Raw genomic sequence first — 20,387 nt, 5'->3', positions numbered from 1 at the left:
GCCTGCATCATGAAGTGAGGTAGGAGTACATGATCCTAATGGTATCTTCTGGCCTCACAATCTATGATTCTTAGCAATATGATGGCCATCAGCAACAACAATTCAACACTAATAAGAGTTATAATGCTCCTTCTCTATGCATTTGGAAAGATAAATGCCACTAGGACCTTTGAAATGTTGTAGAGACAAGATGTGTAAATGTCCTACAGAAACCTCTACTCAATTATAAATAAGACAGTCACTGTAATCTGTTAAATTTACGCTCTCAAGCTACATGTATTGCCTAAACTAGCACACAGTCTTTCTGTTGTCACATTCATCTTCCAATCCCTTAACTCCATCTGGAGTTGTTCACCTACATGTGTTGCTTTTATCTTTAAGGAGACGTAAAAGGACTTTTTTTTTTAAGTTTGCTTTTTGTTTCTCTGTATTTTTGACCTTAGAAATATCAGAAATGTAAAGTCTAGTTTTCTAGTGTTTTTGTAGGAGGATTTCCTGAGAATAGAGGGTGTCTCGGGGAAGTTAGTGAGCTCAGTCGCATTAACTTAAGGCGTTATTGACAGTGTCTCTTTATTTCTCCAAAATCTTTAATCAGTCAATGAAGGTAAATACATATTAACAAAAATAAACAAAGTGGCTTAAATAGCATTGCTTCCCTTCTCAGCTGCTCAACTTCTACATTCTCTTAACATCTTTTGGTGTCATAATTTCACTAAGTCTCTAGTCACTGTAGATTGTACCAGGACCTAGATTTTTCATGTAAAACGCAAACCGTAAAGCAAAACTTTTCAAGCCTTCTTTCTGCATTATCCAGGCTTTTTGTTTTGTTTGTTTGTTTGTTTTTAAATTCCTCTGCAGGTCACCTTTAACTGAGATTGTAAACTCTCCTCCAAGCTGATGGGTAGGCCCCAATACAGCAAGGAAAATTGTGCATGCATGCATCCATCCATGCAGAGCCCCGTTGACTTCCATGGGGTTCCATGCAAGCACAAGGGAGTGCCTGTGAGATTCTCATTGTGGGTTGGGGTCCTCACGTTAATCTGTAAAGTACCATTCATGAACATAAGAATGGTCATACAGGGTCAGACCAATGGTCCATCTAGCCCAGTATCTTATCTTCAGACAGTGGGTAATGCCAGATGCTTCAAAGGGAGTGAACAGAATAGGGCAGTTATCGCGTTATCCATCTCCTGTCATCCAGTCCCAGCATCTGACAATCAGAGGCTTAGGGACACCCAGAGCATCGGATTGCATCCCTGACCATCTTGACTAATAGCCATTGATGAACCTATTGTCCATGAATTTATCTAATTATTTTTTGAACCCTGTTATGGTTTTTGCCTTCACAACATCCCCTGGCAATGAGTTCCACAGGCTGACTGTGCATTGGATGAAGAAATACTTCCTCTTTTTTGTATTAAACCTTCTGCCTATTAATTTCATTGAGTGACCCCTGGTTCTTGTGTTATGTGAAGGGGAGAATAACAATTTTTCTCCACACCATTCACGATTTTATAGCCCTCTATCATATCTCCCCTTAGTCGTCTCTTTTCCAAGCTGAACAGTCCCAGTCTTATTAATGTCTTCTCATATGGAAGCTGTTCCCTGCCCTTATGTTTCTTTGCCCTTTTCTGTACCTTTTTCCATTTCTAATATATCTTTTTTGAGATGGGTGACCAGAGCTGTATGCAGCATTCAAGGTGTGGACATACCGTGGATTTATATAGTGGCATTATGATATTTACTACCTTTCCTAGTGGTTCCTAGGTTTTTTTGGACTGCCGCTGCACATTGTGGATAGTTCTCTGAAAACATCTGCTCAAACTATAAATAGTGCTACAAACTATCCATGTTTGTGGCACTAGTTAAATAATAACCTAAAGGGGGGTGAGTGTGGGGAAGAAGCACTGACACCAAAACAAAATCATTTTGCCTTTATTTTTCTGTATCCCTTTGGCCGAATTATTCATTCCAATGGCATTTTGTTCCCTCAATCATCTCTTTTCACACCAGCTTCTCCTGCTCCTACTACAGTGACCTCATAATCTGGTGGTTATGCCACTGTCTACTCCTCTTGTGGAAAAAAAATAGGGATGACATAAATTCAGCATAGTGACTACTGAAGACAATGGCTGTCGTCAACTCTCATATGATTTCATCACAAGCCTTGTGATATTTGATGTGTTTCATAAAGCCCTAGCTCCTGGAGTCAAGTGAATACATGAGAATCTCAGCTTTTTTAAAGTAAACATATGGACTTCCTGGTTGTGGAGAAAAGCTTATAAACATGACCTCTAAAGGTCTGAAAAACAGAAGGTAAATCAAAATAACTCAAACTGTATTATGAGATTTAAAAAATCTTTAAGTAGTCTCATGATTTTAGGAGTCCTGCCTTGTGAATTGGAGTTGGAACTACTGGGAGATCTATGAGCACATCTACGCTTGAGTTGGGAGGTATGATTCCCAGTTCACGTGGCTGTACCTGCACTGGCTTTGCTCAGGTTAGCATGGATACATGTGTGCAAACTGGGACTCACACCTTCCAGCTCAAATATAGGCGTATAGTCAGGAAAAGGGTTAAAGTCAGTTAGCTCATAGAGTAGGTTTAATCTACCCTATCATAGTGGTAATTATGGAGTCTCTGATTCCTCCAAAATATTAACATTTTCTCAGTGAACAGCAGTGGCCGCTTCACTTAAGCCTGTGTTTTCCAGTGAATTTGCATTTAAAACAGACAAAGCTTTAGTGAAGTCCTTATTTGTTATACTTAAGATTATTTATGGGTGCAAGGGCGAGAAAAAAAATAACATTTTCATTCATAAAACCCTTAAATGCTCATAAAACTGCTTTGCACTAGAATGACAGAGCAGAATGAAATTGTTAGACTTTTTAATTGGATAATAATCCATGGTTATATAAACTTTTTAAAAGATTTTCCTCCTTTTCCCCTCCTTCTTTCCATCCCTCCCTCCCGGTATAAGGTATAATCATGATGGTTTTATTTGTACACCAAATCAGTCAGTGTTTTGAGACCTCTCGCAGTGTAATACAATACAATTTTGTTGTATATACTGTCTTTCCCACAAGCAGGATCATCAGAATGCTTTAGAGAACTAAAAATACAATAAGAATTAAATAATGGCATGGGCGGGAGGAGGAGGAGGAAACTATGATGTAACAGCAGTAGAGAAGAGTTATGCTTTCTGATGAAATTTTAAATGAGGTGGTGTTAGCCGATGGCCAGGGATGTTTGGTGAGGTGCCAGCTATGCCCGTTTATACCATCCGTGACTTTAACCGCTAGGACGCACTGTCCCTTCGCGGCGGGCAGCCCGGGCTAGGCTGACGGATGCCCCAAGGTCCTAACCACCCGTGACTTTAACTGCTAGAGCTCAGAGCTCCTTCGCAGCGGGCAGTCAGGATTGACTGACAGGTGCCCCAAGAGTTTGCCCCGTGGAGGCGGCACAACTCAACGCTAGGCTCTTAGTACTCTCACCTAATGGCCAGGCTTTATAGCCAAAACGGCTGAGGTTCTTTAATTGTGTTGGCTGCTTCACAGTAAACCAGAGAAACAAGTCAGGCTTATGCATAAATGGTTACCAAAATTTATTAAACTAGATTCTAATCATGTGGTTACAAAATTGCTAGTGCCTACTTATTTAAGTGTAGAGATGTTACACACACAAACAAGTTACAAAACTGAAGCTACAATCCCAAAGAAAGAAAACAAAGTATAGAGCTCTATTTCAAAATATGTGTACACTAAAGATAGGAGATCAGGTGTGGGTGCTTCTTACCCTCCTTGCATCTCTCGATTCCAGCGGTGCCAAGCCAGGATCGGTCACTCAATTCCGCGGAAAGACGAATAAGGGACAAGGCTTAGGGACCCTCTTAGCTGCAGAAGCCTTGGGAGGCTGTCACTTATCTGACCAGCAGATAGATAGTGAAAAGCACTCAAAAATCATGGTGCTGTAGGTCCCCTACTTATACCTCTGTACTCCTTTATTCTCTTTCTCCTTTCTTTACCAAATTGGGGCTGGTCTATCTGGGTGACGCCAGCTCTCGCAAGAGTAGTTTACACTTGCAAGGGAGAGAAACAATAAGTGTCAACTACTGGACATTCCTTTTATTAGGGTAAATATTTTCCCACCTAGGATGTTGGTGTGTGTGCATCATGCTGTTTAGTAGGGGCTAAGAGCCATGTCTGTCACAGCGCCTCTGCCTGCTGTGAGCCCAATTGTTGTATACGTTCCCAGAGGCACATTGTCGCAGCACACCTGTGCTTCTCACAGCTTCAAAGGCTGTGCTGGAGTGCCCTGGTGTTTTGGCTCCCGTGTGTTTCCAGCAATGCTGGTCTGAGGGGGGGCTGGCTGTCTGGCTACAGGTGGTGAATTTAATAGGTAAAGAGCTACAGGAAGGTTGCCAAGGAGAAGAAGGTTCTTCCACCCAGAATGGCAGAGATTTGGTGAAGAAACAGAGGAGTCTAGTGCTAGTTGGTTGGACGAGTGTTGAAAGGCATGGTCTGTCTGATAATTTGCTCCAGACTAACAAAGAGTTTTTTAAATCAAAGGCAATTTTGAATGGTGTCTTGAAATGAACAGGAGAAAATGTCTTTGCATGTTATGTGTTTGAGAAGGCAGCAGTGTTAATCTATACGTGCTGGAGTCTGGAGAACTGCGACTTTGCGATTGCTTTTTCCATACCATTCCAGTAAGGTGAAAGGAGATGAAGGCTTGCCACATGCTATTTGTTAAACCAACAGAGTGTGCTCTCCACTTTGAGATGAATGGGCAAAAATGATGATCGGTGACTTAGTCATGTCCAAAGAAGTAACAGTCACTGTGTGCTGTTGTCTGAATATCTCCATGCAAAGGCCATTCTAAATCAATGCTTTAGTGCTTTCTTCTTTCCTTAAAATTAATCAACCCCAGCAGTCCATTGTTCATGAGCAAACCTAATAAAAACAAAACAGCATGTTTTGAAAGGGAAAATTATTTGTTAATGGCCCCAATTTGATACCCTTATTCATGTTGAGTAGCAGCTCATTCTATGAATAGTTCCATTGAAATCACGAGTAGGTCCTTACTCCTTTAGCAGTCCTTAATATGAGTCCTTATCAGAGTATGCCTCTCAGGAAATATTTCTTCTTCAAACTTCTACTGGATTCTAATAAACAGTGAAGAGGGGAGAATTTTAAAAATTAGTTGGAAAATTATCCTATTTGTGTCCATTTGAAATGGAAAAGATTCTGCCTTCGGTATAGGACTTTAACACTTTCTTTCAGAATGAAGAAAGGTATGTTTCTTCTTCAAGTGCTGGTCCTATGTGTATTCCATTGTGGGTACGCATGCACTCCCCATGCCTGGAGCCAGAGGGTTTTGAAAGCAGTGTGTGTTGGTCCACAGTGCGCCCTGGCTGACCGTATTCCTCCGACCAAGTTGATAAAGGGCAAGGGCATACTGACTGCATCTCCTGTTCCTTCTACCCACCGCATGGTCTCGGTCAGAACTTCCAGCCGAAGCTTCGGCTTTCTTCTTTATCTGTGAAAATATATTTAGGTATCTAAATCATTTTTATATTCTAGAGTTTTAAAATTTTTATCTGATATTTTTAGTGAGTTTTTTTTAGTTATTTAGTCTCCCTGACCTAGGGAGAAACCCCTGCCCCATACCCTGTTTGGGTACTCGACTATGTCCAAAACTCCAGGGTTCAAAATCTGTGCTTTCTGCCCACGATCCTTCTCAGTCACTGATGACCACCAATTCTGCTTATACTGCCATGGGGAAGTCCACATTGTGGCAAGATGCAATATCTGCTGTTCATTCCCAGCTGTACCTGGGAAGGACGGGAACTTGCCTTAGGAAGCACCTTATGAAAAAGGCCATGAGGCCACAATCGGATCCAGGCTGGGGACATCCCCCATCCCCCAGTATGTCAGCCTGACTCAGCAAAGAGTGCACTTCCTGCCACGAGGTCCAAATCAGGAGCAAAGGAGTCTGCCTCCCGCAGATGTCTCAGCAGGGTCTTGTTGGGAGAGCAGGGAGCATTTTCATAAGCATGAGGCTAAATCTTCCTTCAAATCCACTTCAGAGAGGTCTGATCCAGCCCTGCCTAAATTGAGCACTAGCTCAGCCCAAGAGAACTGAATACATCTTATGGTGCAGTGGCGTGATAAGAAAGCCACAAGTCTAGGACTCCATTGGCACTGGGTCAGGAGGTGGTGGTTTCAGTGCCTCTGGTACCTCCCAAGCACAAACCTCAGGGTCCTCCACACCAACCAAGACTGATCACCAAGAGTATCAGTCACCAGTGATTCAGTCTTTGCCTTCAAGGGCTGTGGCACAGACTATCCCTACTGCAGCTTTCTCTTATATGGCATCTTATTGCCAAGGGAGCCACAATGTAGCCTTTATTTAATGCCCTTCATGTATTAAAAAAAAAAAAAGGCAAAACTCAAACCCCCTTGAATTAAAGTGTTTTCACAGCAGGAAACTGACTTCTGGCAATGTGATTTTATATGGAACTAATGTGTGTTGAGGACTACTCATTAACATTAATAGAAGTAGCATGTACATCTGAAGGGGTCAATAATATAGTCTTCAGTGTTATGTGTACTGTACTGTAGCTGAGTATCACCACTGGAGTGTTAATGGTTTTCTAGCAGTTGTCTAGCTGCAGCTGACAAACCAGCTTCAAGCCCCTTTAAGACAAGACAGCTCATTTGTTTCTGTATGGAGAGCTGTGCGCACTCCATCCTGTGCACCTGCCTCTCTTCTCCCCCCTTTCACCAACCCTGGGAATGTCCAGATGCATCCTGCACCTAGCGTTTTTTGAGAGGTGGCCCCCTGGTGTCTAGAGCTAGTTAAAATGTGATAGCATATAATTGGCTGTAAGTCACGTGAATCCGTTTTGAGAACTTCTTGCAGAAGATCAAACCATGACTGCGAAGTCAGCTGGGATGATTCTTCCCCCTGCACGCTCAACCCAGTCAGGTCTGAGGCAAAAGAGACTTGTGATTTAATATGCAAAACAAATGTCCAGAACACGGGGTGCAAAAACTAGGGGGAAGGGTGTTTTATCCCTGTGGTGTAGAACTAACCTCTTAAACACAACAAAGTAATTCTAGTTACTTCTGTAGCAAATGTCCGCAAGATGTTATATTCAATCTGAAGAGCTGAGTTCTAATATGGTTAACGTCTTATCATGGGTTTCACTTAATAGTGAATCAGTTGAATTTATTTGGCCCCCATCTGTTCTGAAGAGGCCCAGATGAGGTGAGGGGTTGTTATTGTGAGGGATAAATTTGCAAACAAACACCTGAATTCATGCTGCCAGCTGATAGCAAGGGACTGATTTTCATAAGCATTAATTTTAAGTAAGTGTGTGTGAGTGAGAGAGAGAGAGGCTGCCTGATGGACTGGAAATGGAGCTGGAACCTTTCACTTGTAGGTCACCATTTCAAATCCAGCCTATATCAGTAGTGACTGAAAGTTATTGATGGCTCTTCAGTATCCAGTGGACAGGTATTCACATCAGAAGAACTGCAACCATAAATTGGACTAGCTGTGTGCTCCACCCTAGTCTCAGCCGGGAAGCTAAAGATTGAATGAAGGCTGATACATACATTCCCCATAAGTATGTTAGAGGCTTGGGGTATGTTGGTGAGGCCAGCGCGTGGACCTGCAATTTGACTTGTCACTGTCTCTCTTTGGAGAAATAGGGGACTTCAAACTTCAGGGGCTGGCAGTCTGGCTCTTTTAACCAGCACCAAATTACACAGCAATATAAATAATAAGAATGGAATGTGCTAACACGTGCATTTATGCTCTAAGGTGCTGAAGCCCAAAGACCTATGAGCACCTAAGCAATGATCTAACTAACAGATTACTCATCTGCCATAAGCAGGATAAAATGAGGTGTATATATTGGGTCTGTCTGTGAAAGAAAGACCTTTTGAATTGCAAAATGTTGTTTTGGGGTTTAAGGGGTGGATGGGGGGTTGTTTTTGTTTGGTTTTGGGGGGAGGATGGGGATGGGAAGGCAGCAGTTAATAAGTACAGTTTGTGCTGCATGGCACAGCTGTATTTTTCTAATTTTAATGCAGTCTCTCTCCCCTCTTTTCAGTTGACATGGATGATGAAGATGGCCGATGCTTGTTAGATGTAATTTGGTAAGTAGTACCACCTCCTGAAGCAGACCCCATGCTAATTCGCTAAGTTATCATCTTCTGTACTATTCTAGGGTATTGGGTGGGGTGGGTGGGGGATAAAGACTTGAGATTCTATGTTTGGAGTTAAGAGCATTTCCATGGAATTCATTTTTGCACTCATTCTCAAACAGTTGCCTCCATGCTTTTTTTCCATACAGTTCAGTCTGCATGGTTCAACCTCCCTGAACTCCTCTTAAAGGCCCCTGCACTGCCCACTTCTGCCATGCTTTCCATAGTGAATCTTGTTACTCCCCTTCCCTGACCCCTGTCTGTCTTAGATTGTGAACTCTTTGGGGCAGGGACTATCCCTTCTTTGCTGTGCTGAAAGAGACTACCACATTGTAGACTCTCTGCAAACAAACAAATAATAATAATTAATAATTGTATGTGAAATTTTTACAGCAACCTTTGTGAAACTAAACAGCGTCTCTTCGTAGGGACCCCTGCAGGCCTTTTCTTTGATTTTAATCTACTTGTATCCCCTGGATTTCACTTTTAAATGAATCCAAAATATCAATACAAAACTCAAAGGCAAAGTTTCAAGTTAAATTCTGTATTGAAATCATGAACCATCACTGTGTCTTAGGTTTGCCTGAAAGGGTTTCTAAGCGGCAGTAAGTTTTTTGGCTGAACCAGCTCTGATTTTCTTGTTTGAAACATTTGTGGTTTCATGTTTTGTTGCACTTATTTTTTTTGTTTGTTTGTTTGTGTAGGTTTAATTAAGAACATTTTGCACAGCTGATTTTTATAGGGAAATAGACATTAACAGTAGATTAACTCTGCACATTCTGTTTTTCATTTGTTCCATTTAATGCATATGTGGATAAATCTATCTAATTTCTGTAGTGTTTTGCCAATAACTATAGCATCTAGGCACTGCACACGCTTAAAAATGTACAGCTATAGTCCGTCTCACAGCACTGTTGCAAAGTGCTTGTTGAGAGAAGTGCCTGGTGAAAGCTGTCATCAGCACTAGTTAGCTAGTAGCCTGAGGTTAACTCAGAACAGTTAATGTTTTGACAAACTACTTGTTAACCGGCTAATTTTCCAAAAGGGATTATTGCAATTATAGAACTGTTGTCAGTGACTTGATAAGTAGGGCCCTGCAGAAATAACAGAGGAGGGGGAATAAGAGCATGTTAGTGACAGAGTAGGCTAAAAAGAAAAATCACCATTTACAATCAGTAAAGTTATGTAATCAGTATATTTATGTAATATAAAAATAGAGCATAAAGCTGTGTATGTTGTTGGTCATTTAGTTTTAGACGGTTGAAATCTTGTATCAAATTTAAATTTGTAAAAATGTTCTAGGGTACGGGACCTAATTGTTTTTATTCAAAATGCAGCCACATTTGATTCTGTCCCTGAGGTGATAGAGCAGCCAAATGGCTCTCAGGTCCATATTGACACATTTCATTCACCAAAATGCAACATTTTTCATGATAGAACCTCCTGGCTTTTCTGTGCTCCTGACAGGACAGGGCATGTCAGGAGTTACTGGCCTTGGCAGAAGCAATATTAACTGACTGCTGCCCACATTAGTGCAGCTGAGGAATGACGGTCAAAAAAATAACAGCGATCCCCTAGCAGTGAACTGAGATTTCCACCGGTCAGAATGCAAGTGGATGCCCAGTTATGTGAATATATTCATTAGGGACATGTATTTCTTTCCAGATTAAAATTTGGGTTGTACATTCTCTCCTTAAACAATTTCATATGTTGTTTTGCAGTGATCCTCAGGCTTTGAATGATTTTTTACATGGATCTGAAAAGGTGAGTAGTGGTTTTTACTTGTTTTGTTAATCAAAATATTAAAATTCAAACATTTTTGACAGTGAAATTTAAATTAAAGGGGAAAAAACCCTAACTTGAATGTCTTTTTTTTTTTTTTTTTTTTTTTTTTTTAAGGGGGAAGGGATTGGGTAGCTCAGGGGGTTGGTAATAGGTTCTGGAATTTTTTGTCTCTAAGGACCCAATCCTGCAAACTGCTCCATGCAGAGCCACATTGAAGTCATTAGAAGTATACATGCACAATCGTCTGCACAGAACAGTTTACAAGAATGGGCCCAACCTAGTCACCTATGTTGCTAGCGATCATAAATCCCTATCTTCTAGTTATTGTTTGCTGACCTGAGCAAAATAAGTTTGTCTGTCTCCTAGTAGGTGAGTGTCTACCTTACAATATCTGCTGCTACAGTTGGTACTTGTTTGCCCCTTCATCAGAGAAGCCAAGTATTGAATGAGTCCAGGAGAAAGAACTACCTTCCCACCTCTAGATTTGGGGCTCTCCACATCAAGTTTGAGGCATGTTGGCAGGGGGCAATGCATGTGAAGGAAGCTTGCCCAACTGCTACAAATGGTGTACCAGCTCTGTGGCTAGGGAGAGCATTCACCTGTCTCCAGTGACTGCCAGTCATCACCGTTCACAGTGTCAGCACTAAATTCAGTTTAATTCTATTTAAATAAAGTAAATAAAATATTTTTAATTGCAGATCGACAGTGATGATCTCCTGGACAACACAGGAGATGCAGCCAGTGCCTTCTTTGAGGGTGCTGGGGTATGTATTTATAATGGTTTTTTTTAAATTGTTACTTGGTAAATTCATTTTAGAAACCTGTCTTTTGTTGTTTCACAAGTTTGTTTTTAATAAATCTGTTTTCCAGTGTGAGTAAATTACACAGGATGCATGGATTATTCCCCAAAATCTTAAAGAAAAGTTGGGGCAGGAAAGAACAAATGGGTTCAATGTGTGCCCCACATGTGTGGGGGAGGGGGAAATGAGTTCATACGCGCACACCTCTCTCTGTCTGTGTTTTGTTTTTCTATAAACTTGGGAAAACTTTGAGGACAGAGAATACAGAGGAGCAAAAAAAGGAAGCATGATGAGACCACTATCCTTTAAAGACTGTGGGGGAAATGGGGCTGAACGTTACAAAGAAATTGTAAGGAACATGTAGCACCTTCTTAGTTCTTTCTTCTAATGTAGGATTGGAGTTGGGAGTGCTCAGTTTTGTTTACAGACAGATAGGTAGGATAAAGTTGAAACAGGTGGATATGACCCTGGAAATCCTCGCTTGATTATTTTGCACAAATCTGACTGGAATCATGGGCAGTATTTTTTATTTTCCACCAAGTATGCTGTTTGTACTTGCAATATAATAGAGAGCTTAGTGACTTTTTTTACCCTTTTCTTACTACATTGAGCTTGTTTTTATTTAGGAAAAGCCATTTATTAAAGCTTCTGATGCTTTATGGTACTTGTTGGAAAGCAAAGAAGCTTTTCCAGGAGTTTGGATGTAAATGTCAGATTTTAATTTCAGGTAGATCCAAAAACAAATGGAACCAAAATTGCCTCATACAAAACATTGACATGATAAAGCCAATAGTGCCCACTGTGTGGTAGGTACTTTCCAAACACTCAAGGACAGTCTCTGCTCTGAGGAGCTCACCCTCTAAGGTCAGCCAGTGTATGGAGGCATATGTCTGAGCTCATTTGAATGTCAGTGGCAAGAAACGATTTTTCTAGTTTTGGAATATGGAGATCTCAGTTCTAGTTCCAACAACAATTTTATTCTACTTTTTAATTAATTGATTAATACAAAGGCATTATATTTTCCAAACTCTGTTGCTATTACCTCTCTTTCTTATATTTATGCTCTATAGAAGTCTAGTGGCTAAAGCAAAGGAACTGTGAGTTTGCTCATGTGGCTTCTGTTACCAGCTCTTCCACTGACTCACGATGTGACTTTATGCAAGGCACTTAATCTTTGTGCCTCAGGTTCCCTTTAATAACATCATGCATTTATTTAGCACCTTGTGGGGACGGCAAGATGGTTTACAAATGTACTTAGCAAATTGAGACACAAACTTTACATTGGGATCACTTTGCCCAACACTGAGATGCAGTCAACTCTAGGGTGGATCACAAAAGCATTTTAACAGCTCCCAGTAAGGGTGCACAACCATTTAGCACAGAAAGATTAAAAATTCTGTTCCATGGGTTTGAATTAAATGCTTTTCCCCCCACCCCAATCTTAAACCTTTTAGCTGCATGTACAAGAATCCTCTGGCAACCATCTGAACACTGAACAGAATCAGAACACAACAAGCGTTGACCTAGACTTTTTAGAAGATGACATCCTGGGGTCACCATCTGGTGGCGGGGCGAATCTTCAGAACTCAGACCAGCCCTGTGACATTCTCCAGCAGAGCCTGCAAGAGGCTAACATTACAGAACAGACTCTGGAGGCAGAGGCAGAACTGGACCTGGGGTCTTTCCAGCTCCCTACACTTCAGCCAGTGGTTCAGACTGCTTCTGATGGCACGCCACAGATTTTCTCCAGTGGGGCTGACCTAATTGGGTTGCAGCAGCCTGCAGTCCTGACACATCAAGCACTGGTGCAGCAGTCAGTGGGAGCAGACGTTGTTAATAAGGCCATCAGTGTTCAGCCTTTTCTTCAGCAGGTTGGCTTGGGGAATGTTACCATACAGCCAATTTCCAACCTTCAGGGCTTGCCTAATGGAAGCCCAAGTGGGACATTGGGAATTGGGCCAATTCAAGTAGTTGGGCAACAGGTGATGGCTATTAACCAGTCAGCTCAGCAAATCATTGCAAAACAAGTTCAGCCCTCCCAAGTGGCCACTATGCCTGTTGGCAGTTACATCACCCAGACAGCACCTGAGCAGCAGCAGGTTACCCTCGCTTCCACGGGGGTGTCTCCACAGAATGCTGGCCTTGTCATCCAGAAGAACCTGCCCTCAGTGGCCACTACCACACTGAATGGAAACTCCATGTTTGGGAACGTATCTGCCACCCAAGGCTCCCAGCCTCTCACAGTCACATCGAACTTAAGCAGCCCATTGGTGCAGGCCCAAAACGTGATCATCCACAGAACACCCACGCCAATTCAGCCCAAACCCGCAGGGGTCCTGCAACAAAAGCTGTACCAGATCACCCCCAAGCCATTTGGTCCCAATAATACCACCCTGACCATCCAGAACGAGGCTGCCCTGCAACAACAGAAGGCCCAACAGAACCTGACTTTTATGGCGGGCAAACCAGGACAGAATGTGGTGCTGTCTGGCTTCCCGCAAGGGCTGTCTGCCAACATGTTCAAACAACCTCCACCACAGCAGCAAGCCCTCAGCAAGCCCATGAGTGTCCACTTGCTAAACCAAGGCAGCAGTATTGTCATCCCTGCGCAGCATGTTCCTCAGGCCATGTTACAGGGTCAGAACCAGTTCCTTCTTCCTGGGCAGTTAGCAGGTGCCTCTGCTGTTCAGATACCCCAGCAGCTCTCAGCCTTGCAGGCTAACATGGGAGGACAGATCCTAACAACTTCGCACCCTAGTGGCCAAGCCCACATCATAACTAGCCAAGGGCCTGGTGGACCGCTGATAACCAATCAGGCTTTGCCTGCCCAAATCCTCACCAATCAGAACATAGCTAGCCAGCTGAATCTGGGGCAGGTGCTTACATCACAGAATGCGCATGGCACGGCTCACATTCTTTCTGCACCTATTCAGCTACAGCCTGGTCAGGTGGGTCCGCCAACTTTGTTCCAGATGCCGGTCTCTCTAGCTGGCAGCTTGACCACTCAGAGTCAGCCCTCTGCTGCAGCCTCATTGGCCAGTGGTGCCATCAGTCAGACTGGGCAGACCGTTATCCAAGGTGTAACTCTGCCAAATCAAGTTGCTATGTTAAATTCCACTGAGAACCTCAACCAAGCTGTGAGCATTCAGGCATCTGCCACCACCAGCAGTCAGAGTCCAGGCCTCATTCAGCCGCAGCCCGCTTCTGGCACCAGCCTCCTGCCAAGCAGTGACCAGTCCTCTATACTGACCGTCCAGACTGCATCCCAGCCTCCAGCTCCACCTCAGCTTCAACTGAATGTGCAGCAGCAGCCTCCTCAGCAGCCAGCACAGCTACCTGTGACTTCACAGCCCAGCCCTAACTTGGCGTCCAGTCCAGAGAAGATCATCTTGGGCCAGACAGCTGCTGGAACTGTCATAAACCAAGATTCCATGCAGATGTTTCTGCAACAGGTAAGTGAAATATTTTAATGATCACGTTAGTAGTATTGCTAGTTGGCTCACTTATTTTACCTATTGTGAGGAAGGCAAAGGAGAGTTATAGGATTCAGGCTGCATAATCTAATCTTTCCTCATAGACTGGGCACTCTACAAATGCTGTATTATAGCAAGACTTATTTTTTTAAATGATGTTTCAAAGGTGGTTATCCCATCATAAGACTACTCACTTAGTATGTGTGTTTTAATTTAAAACTGCTACAAGAACTGGGTGGTCTCAGGGCTTTGGTAATGAGTATGTAGCCTTTTACCTACTTTGAATCTAGCCTAGGTTTATAGTATCTGGCACCTATTGTCATCTGCTGTCCATTCGATCACTTCTGTGGAATGAGTAGGTGAGTTAGTGGTACTTGCATCCAGATCACAAAAGCTCCCATCATGGCTGGCAGTCACAGAAAAGAAGCTGATCAATAAACATGCCATGTTGACTGAGTTCCCATGGCTCCCCTAGATTTTATCTCCAGTTCTCTGCTGAGGCGAATTAGTGAGGGGAGACTTGCACAGCCACTGGCAGTGTTCTTCTGTTTGTGGATAAGTGTTCAGTGTCCAGGCTTGCCAGTTCAGCATCTCCCACTATCACAAGTGTTGAGGCAGTCACTATGTACACTGTTAAGGAGTGCAGACACAAAGCAGCTAGGACTCATCTCATCTGTTTATATAATATCAGATTAGATCAGGCTTTTCCCTTCTTTTGGGTATCAGTTTAAACCATCGTCTTTTTATTCTTTAATTCAAAAAAAGATGAAGGCTTGATCTAAAGCCTGTTGAAGTCACTGAATTGCATTAGAGAGAAGATAGGGGTTTACATTTTTTTTTTTTTAAATTCCTCTTAAATAGTAAGTAAAAGTAGTGTTATCAGTTTACCATAACATCCTCACACATACCTTTCTCCAAAAGACAATGGGCCAGATTTACCTCTGACACAAATGGACAAAATACTACTGACATCATTTGAGCTGTGCCTCCCCCATACTAGGGTTACATTTGTCCCAATGTCACTAAGATCCTCTGGCAAGTTACAAGATACAAAACTTGGGTCATCTGTGATTTTTCTTTGTTTTTATATTCCTCTAAATACACTTGCTTCACCAATATGATACAGTAACTGCATAATCCATTTAAAGTGGTCACTGTCAGCTAAGTTGGGCCCCAGATGTAGTGGTAGTTTAAAAAGGGGGGGGGGATTTTGGGGGGAGGGGTGTTACATAACCTATTATGAATAGAAAGGTTTTTATCTTTTTTAATTCAATTAAAGTTGTTTAAATTAAAAGACAGTCTCCTGCAGTAGCTGGAACACAGCAGCATCTTAAAAGTGATTATGATACTAATCGTACATACCTGCCTCATAGAGGTGGGGATTCATTAGTTAATGTATATAAAGCAAGTAGAAGGGCAGAGAGTTAGCAATCATAATCAGTTTCACTTTGGGGTTTACAGAACATGACTAATAATATTTAAATTACCTCTTATATAATGCTCCACGTTTTCAAAGCACTGTAGAAACATTTAAGTAATTAGCTGTAACAACACTCCTATGAGGTAGTTGAGAAAGTAATATTAGCCCCATTTTACAGATGGTGAATGTGAGATAAAGAGGTTAAATAACTTTCCCAAGGCTGCAGAGCCTAGTTTAGAGCTCTGCCTCGGGGAGTAGAAACTGATAGTGAAACTAATCAGTCTCATTTCATTGTCCCAAGTGCAAAAAGTAAACAAACAGCATCAGTAATGGTGAACAGTAAAGGGAAGCTTGAAGTTATTTAATTTTTAAATTTTTTTGGATGTTGTTAGTAACACAGGTGAGGACATTTCATTTTAAATATAAGGCTTTGATCTTGACAGTAACCCTTTTACACTAACATTTACTACCATATTCACTGTTTATTACTATATACAAGAAAAGAAATGTACAGATGTTAAAGTAACTTGAGGAGAGACGTGTCACTGAGATCCTAAAAAATTCACAAAAACTGTGATCTTCAGAGACAAAAATGAACCCTAGCCTACTCTCTTCTTGCTGGGTACTGTGAGGAAAAAACCCCTCGCATGTCTAAACCATAAATGACTTTCTATGAATCCTGCATGTGCTGCACTATCTCAGCACAAGGGTGGGGAATGGCAGTAAGAATGGGAAACTCAGACATGGCTCCCAAAGTCTTGGCTTTGAGGTTTTTTGTTTTTATTTGCAGATTGATATCACATCAAATTCTATTATTGTGTAAAGCTACCATCCAGTAGAAATGTTCTCTGCATTTCACATTAGGTCTCTCGGTAGGGCATAAACTGTTGCTTTGATACAGTTTACTCCGGAGGGCATTCTGTGCACAATATTTTAAAATTCTGCAAAATTCTGCAAATTTTATTTGTCTAATAAATATGGAGGCTCCAGCATGGCACTGGGGAGCACAGGCCACAGGCTGTACAGAGGTGGGACAAATAAAATTTGCAGAATTTTGCAGAATTTTAAATATAGACTCTTCCCATCTTCAGAGGAGGTAGTCTCATTTCCGAACAGTAATTTGGATCTGCCTAGTGCGTGTGAAGAGTCCTGAAAAGTATTGTACCAATATCTGGGGGTGGGCATGATGAAGAGCAAGAGCAGAAACTATTTGCTTTTGACAACTAGTTGAGGTACTGTTAATAGAGTACCATTAGTAGCAAAGGCCTGAATGAATATGGGGGTTGGATGGTGAACAGCAACAGAAAAAAAGAAGGAGAAAGAACCAGAAATCTGGTCAATGCTAAATTTGTTGGAAATTTCAGAAGGATCGGAGCCAGCAGCAGCAGCAGTTTTATCCGGCATCCCTGAAAATGCAGCAGGAGAACAATCTGAATCAGTCCACAGTACCACCACACCTTCCAATGCCTCTGCCCATCTACAGCATAGCCACAACAGCTCTCAGCACCACAAGCAGTGTCCCAGCGTCAGTGATAGTGAGCAGCAGTGCGGGCACAGCTCTGCAGCCGCCTGCCAGCCGAGAGCTGACCCAGAATCAGAATCTGGCAACGGTGGAGTCCAAAGGACCGAATCTTATACCTCAGTTCTCAGCCAGCCATTCCCAACAGGCACTGGCTTGCCAGGTAGCCCTTACCTGTTGTGATTCCACACAGCCTGCTTTGGCCTATCTTCCTTTCTTGCTTCTGTCCTTAGCGTCTGTCTAATCTGTTTGGTCCTTCCTCTTAGAGTTCCCTTTTGCTTTTTGCTTTCTCTCTCTCTGCAGGAGGGGAGGGACCAATACACAAGGACAAAATATTAGCATATCTCTTAGGTGTACACTAGCATTTTTCAAATTTCAAAACAAACCTGGATGTGGGTGGTGGTGGGGTAACCTCTGTAGTAGTAACAGAAGTCGCCCTCTTGTGGTGTAATGCAAAAAATGTGATGGGAAAAGAATTCTGCTTCTGGCACATTTATCTTCCTTCTAACTAGGGTGACTTTTCATGAGGAGTCTGAGGGTAGGATTATGATTTCAGTTACATTGGTGTAAGTTTGTAGTAACTGCATAGACAGTGAGTCTGCCCCTGAATCCATGTGTTATAAAACTCTTTGTGTGAGTTTCCCAGAGAGATATTTTTGACTGGCCTTTGTGCTATATAGAAACGTGGAAACAAGCAAGCATTCTTTTCTTGGTGGCAATGAGGTTTGCCAAAAAAAAAAAAAAAAAAAAAAAGTTAAAAAGGAAAATTGTTAATAAAATGTGTGCTTTTTAAAATGTTTTTGACCAGTCTCAAATGTAATCAAAAGTTTAAGTTCATTATGTGTGTGGGTTTTTATATTTTATATATATATATACACACACACACATTTTATAAAATGTGTATATAAGTAGACATAAATATTCATAATCACATTTCTATAGCAAAAGAGTTGTGGTGCATGATACCATCACATGTTGGCAAAGAAGTGGCTTGGATGATGTTGTAATACGTCTTTTCCATCTCATATCTCCATGATTCTAATATTTATAGCATCCAAATTCAGCTCTCTGGTTCATTTTTCTATGGTGGATCTATATAGCTAGGAGAAGATGATACAAAATCCAGCTGCACCTTGTTTTAAAATAAAAGCAGCTGCATCCCTGTTTTTAGAACAGCCCAGAAACAAAGGAAAATATAACTTGTTTTTATTCTGAGAAGAAAGCAATAAAGGGAGAAGAATGATGTGCATGGGTCAGGGTTCCAAGGTGTGGTTAGCAGACTTCAGGCAGAATCCAGGAACTTGGTAGCCAAAGTGATCAAATGGACCTGAGTAGTTTATCACCCGTGATCATTATGTGAGCAGCCTGGAGAAGATGGGAGTTCAGATTGCAATTTAGTTCAATTTGGAAGTTTCCAGCCAATATATAAAACATCAGCATTCTGGGTTGGGTGAGTTACAGATGTTTTCACACCAAGGTCTGTGACTGAGGGAATTGCCTTTATAATCGGAGACTGGGACATGTCCAGGCATTGCTGCATCAGCAGGCCTATTGAATCTTTCTTTCCCCTTCAAAACATACCCCCTTCTGGCCCTTGTTGTCAATCTGTGGCACTTGCCCGTTTGTCTACTCTCTGAATTCCTGCTGCTCTTGCTTGCTTGCCTGCAGGTTCTCACTAATGCTGGAAGCTGCTGCTGTCTTGCGATGCTTTTTCTTCTTCTGTCCCTGCACAGTTGCACGCTGCTGTCCTGGTACATTTGTGTTCCTGCCAGAGGCTTTATTATTCTTTTATTCTTTATATTTTAGTAGCAAATGGTTATAATAAGGGCTGTGGTAGACTTAAAGTGGTGTGTTAGTCGAAAGGCTCTTCTTAGCCATAATAAGACTTGAGAACTAGACTTTATAATAGATCAGTTTCACCCCCTTAATTTTAAAAGAGCGTGATATTGACCTAGCTCTCATATCAGGGGACTCACAATGGCCAATGCCTTCATAGGGTTAGCACCATTAACAATGCTTGTGGGCTCTAATGTAGTGGTCGTACAGTACTGTACTATGCGGGGAACCAGTGGACTCAGGCTTTGGGGGGAAGGCATTTTTAATTTTGATTAGATCCTGTGGGAAAGGAGAAAAAGGTATGCCTAGGGTTCTTCTAAGCAATTCAAAGAGAGCTTAGGAAGGAGCTAAGATGCTGCAATACAGAGGAGGGTAAATAAAACCAAGGAGGTTCTTGTGCCCCACGGGGGGATCATACGAGGACAGGGGCTCTAGGGAAGGAACTTAAATACATTTTCAAAATGAAGCTGGACGCCCTCTCCCTCCCCTTTTTCATGGTGTCACAGTTGTGTGGCAAAAGGGCTGGGCTTTATTTATATTCTCACACACTGGTACAAACACTCTACCCCTGCAGTAAGGCTTTCTAGGGAAAGGTTGGCTACACTGGCTGAGACTTGGAGCTGTTTTCAGAAGCTTAAGGAACACCCATAGAAGATGCCTTTCAAGTTTTATTCCCAAGTTGTTTCTTTTACTGATTTTAAAACGTTTTTGAAGGTAGCTTCTAAGCAGACTAGCCAGTGCAATAAATCTACAGATGATAGTACTATGCCCACAAGCATCCCTGGTGGAAGGTATGAGAGCTGGAAACTGTGCCCCTGAAATCTCACTCTGCGTATGCTCTGGTTAGCTCAAAGAAACACTTCTCTGGAATAAACCGGAAGAGGAGAGTGGTAGAAAGAGCTCAGTTCCTCAAGCTCTTTTTGCCATAGGCAATGCCTCTGTAAACCCCTTCACAGAGTGACTTGAGTTCAGTGGGCTTTCTGGATTTAAAAGCAATTTGTGAGCCCCAGGCTTTTTATGTTTCAAGAGTGGTTTGCATTGCAGTACAGTCTAAGGGTATGTCTGCACAGGCAAGCCTACCTGGTTTGGCTTGAATCCAGATAGCACAAGTAACAGTAGTAGTGAAGAGAGTGCAGCATGCAAGCTGACTACGTACCCAGGGTCTGTACTGGATTTGTACTCCTCGCGCTGGAGCCTGCACTGTGCACTCGTCACTGTTGTTACTGCCAGCGCTAGCTGGATCCAAGCTAGCTCAGGCACACTAGTCCTTGTAGAGCTTCTGCTGTGTGGACATACCCTAAAATGCCTGAAGAACATGCGAAGATTGTGATAAGACA

The 20,387-nt window shown here is 42.2% G+C and overlaps 1 protein-coding gene across 1 annotated transcript in view; it reads left to right on the top strand.

The window, feature by feature from the left end:
• Nucleotides 1-20,387, top strand: part of BICRA (BRD4 interacting chromatin remodeling complex associated protein) — a 111,175-nt gene that overhangs the window by 70,249 nt on the left and 20,539 nt on the right. Inside the window, exons 2-6 of the mRNA XM_074937300.1 lie at nucleotides 8,124-8,169; nucleotides 9,939-9,981; nucleotides 10,701-10,766; nucleotides 12,257-14,254; nucleotides 17,060-17,377. Coding sequence (XP_074793401.1) covers nucleotides 8,129-8,169; nucleotides 9,939-9,981; nucleotides 10,701-10,766; nucleotides 12,257-14,254; nucleotides 17,060-17,377 — 2,466 coding nt within the window. The 5' untranslated portion in view covers nucleotides 8,124-8,128. The remainder of the gene's footprint in view (nucleotides 1-8,123; nucleotides 8,170-9,938; nucleotides 9,982-10,700; nucleotides 10,767-12,256; nucleotides 14,255-17,059; nucleotides 17,378-20,387) is intronic.

Source organism: Natator depressus, chromosome 23, assembly GCF_965152275.1.
Source record: "Natator depressus isolate rNatDep1 chromosome 23, rNatDep2.hap1, whole genome shotgun sequence".
Taxonomy (NCBI): domain Eukaryota; kingdom Metazoa; phylum Chordata; order Testudines; family Cheloniidae; genus Natator; species Natator depressus.
The sequence above is the reverse complement of the archived record's forward strand: the minus strand, read 5'-3'. Positions and strand labels throughout refer to the sequence as shown.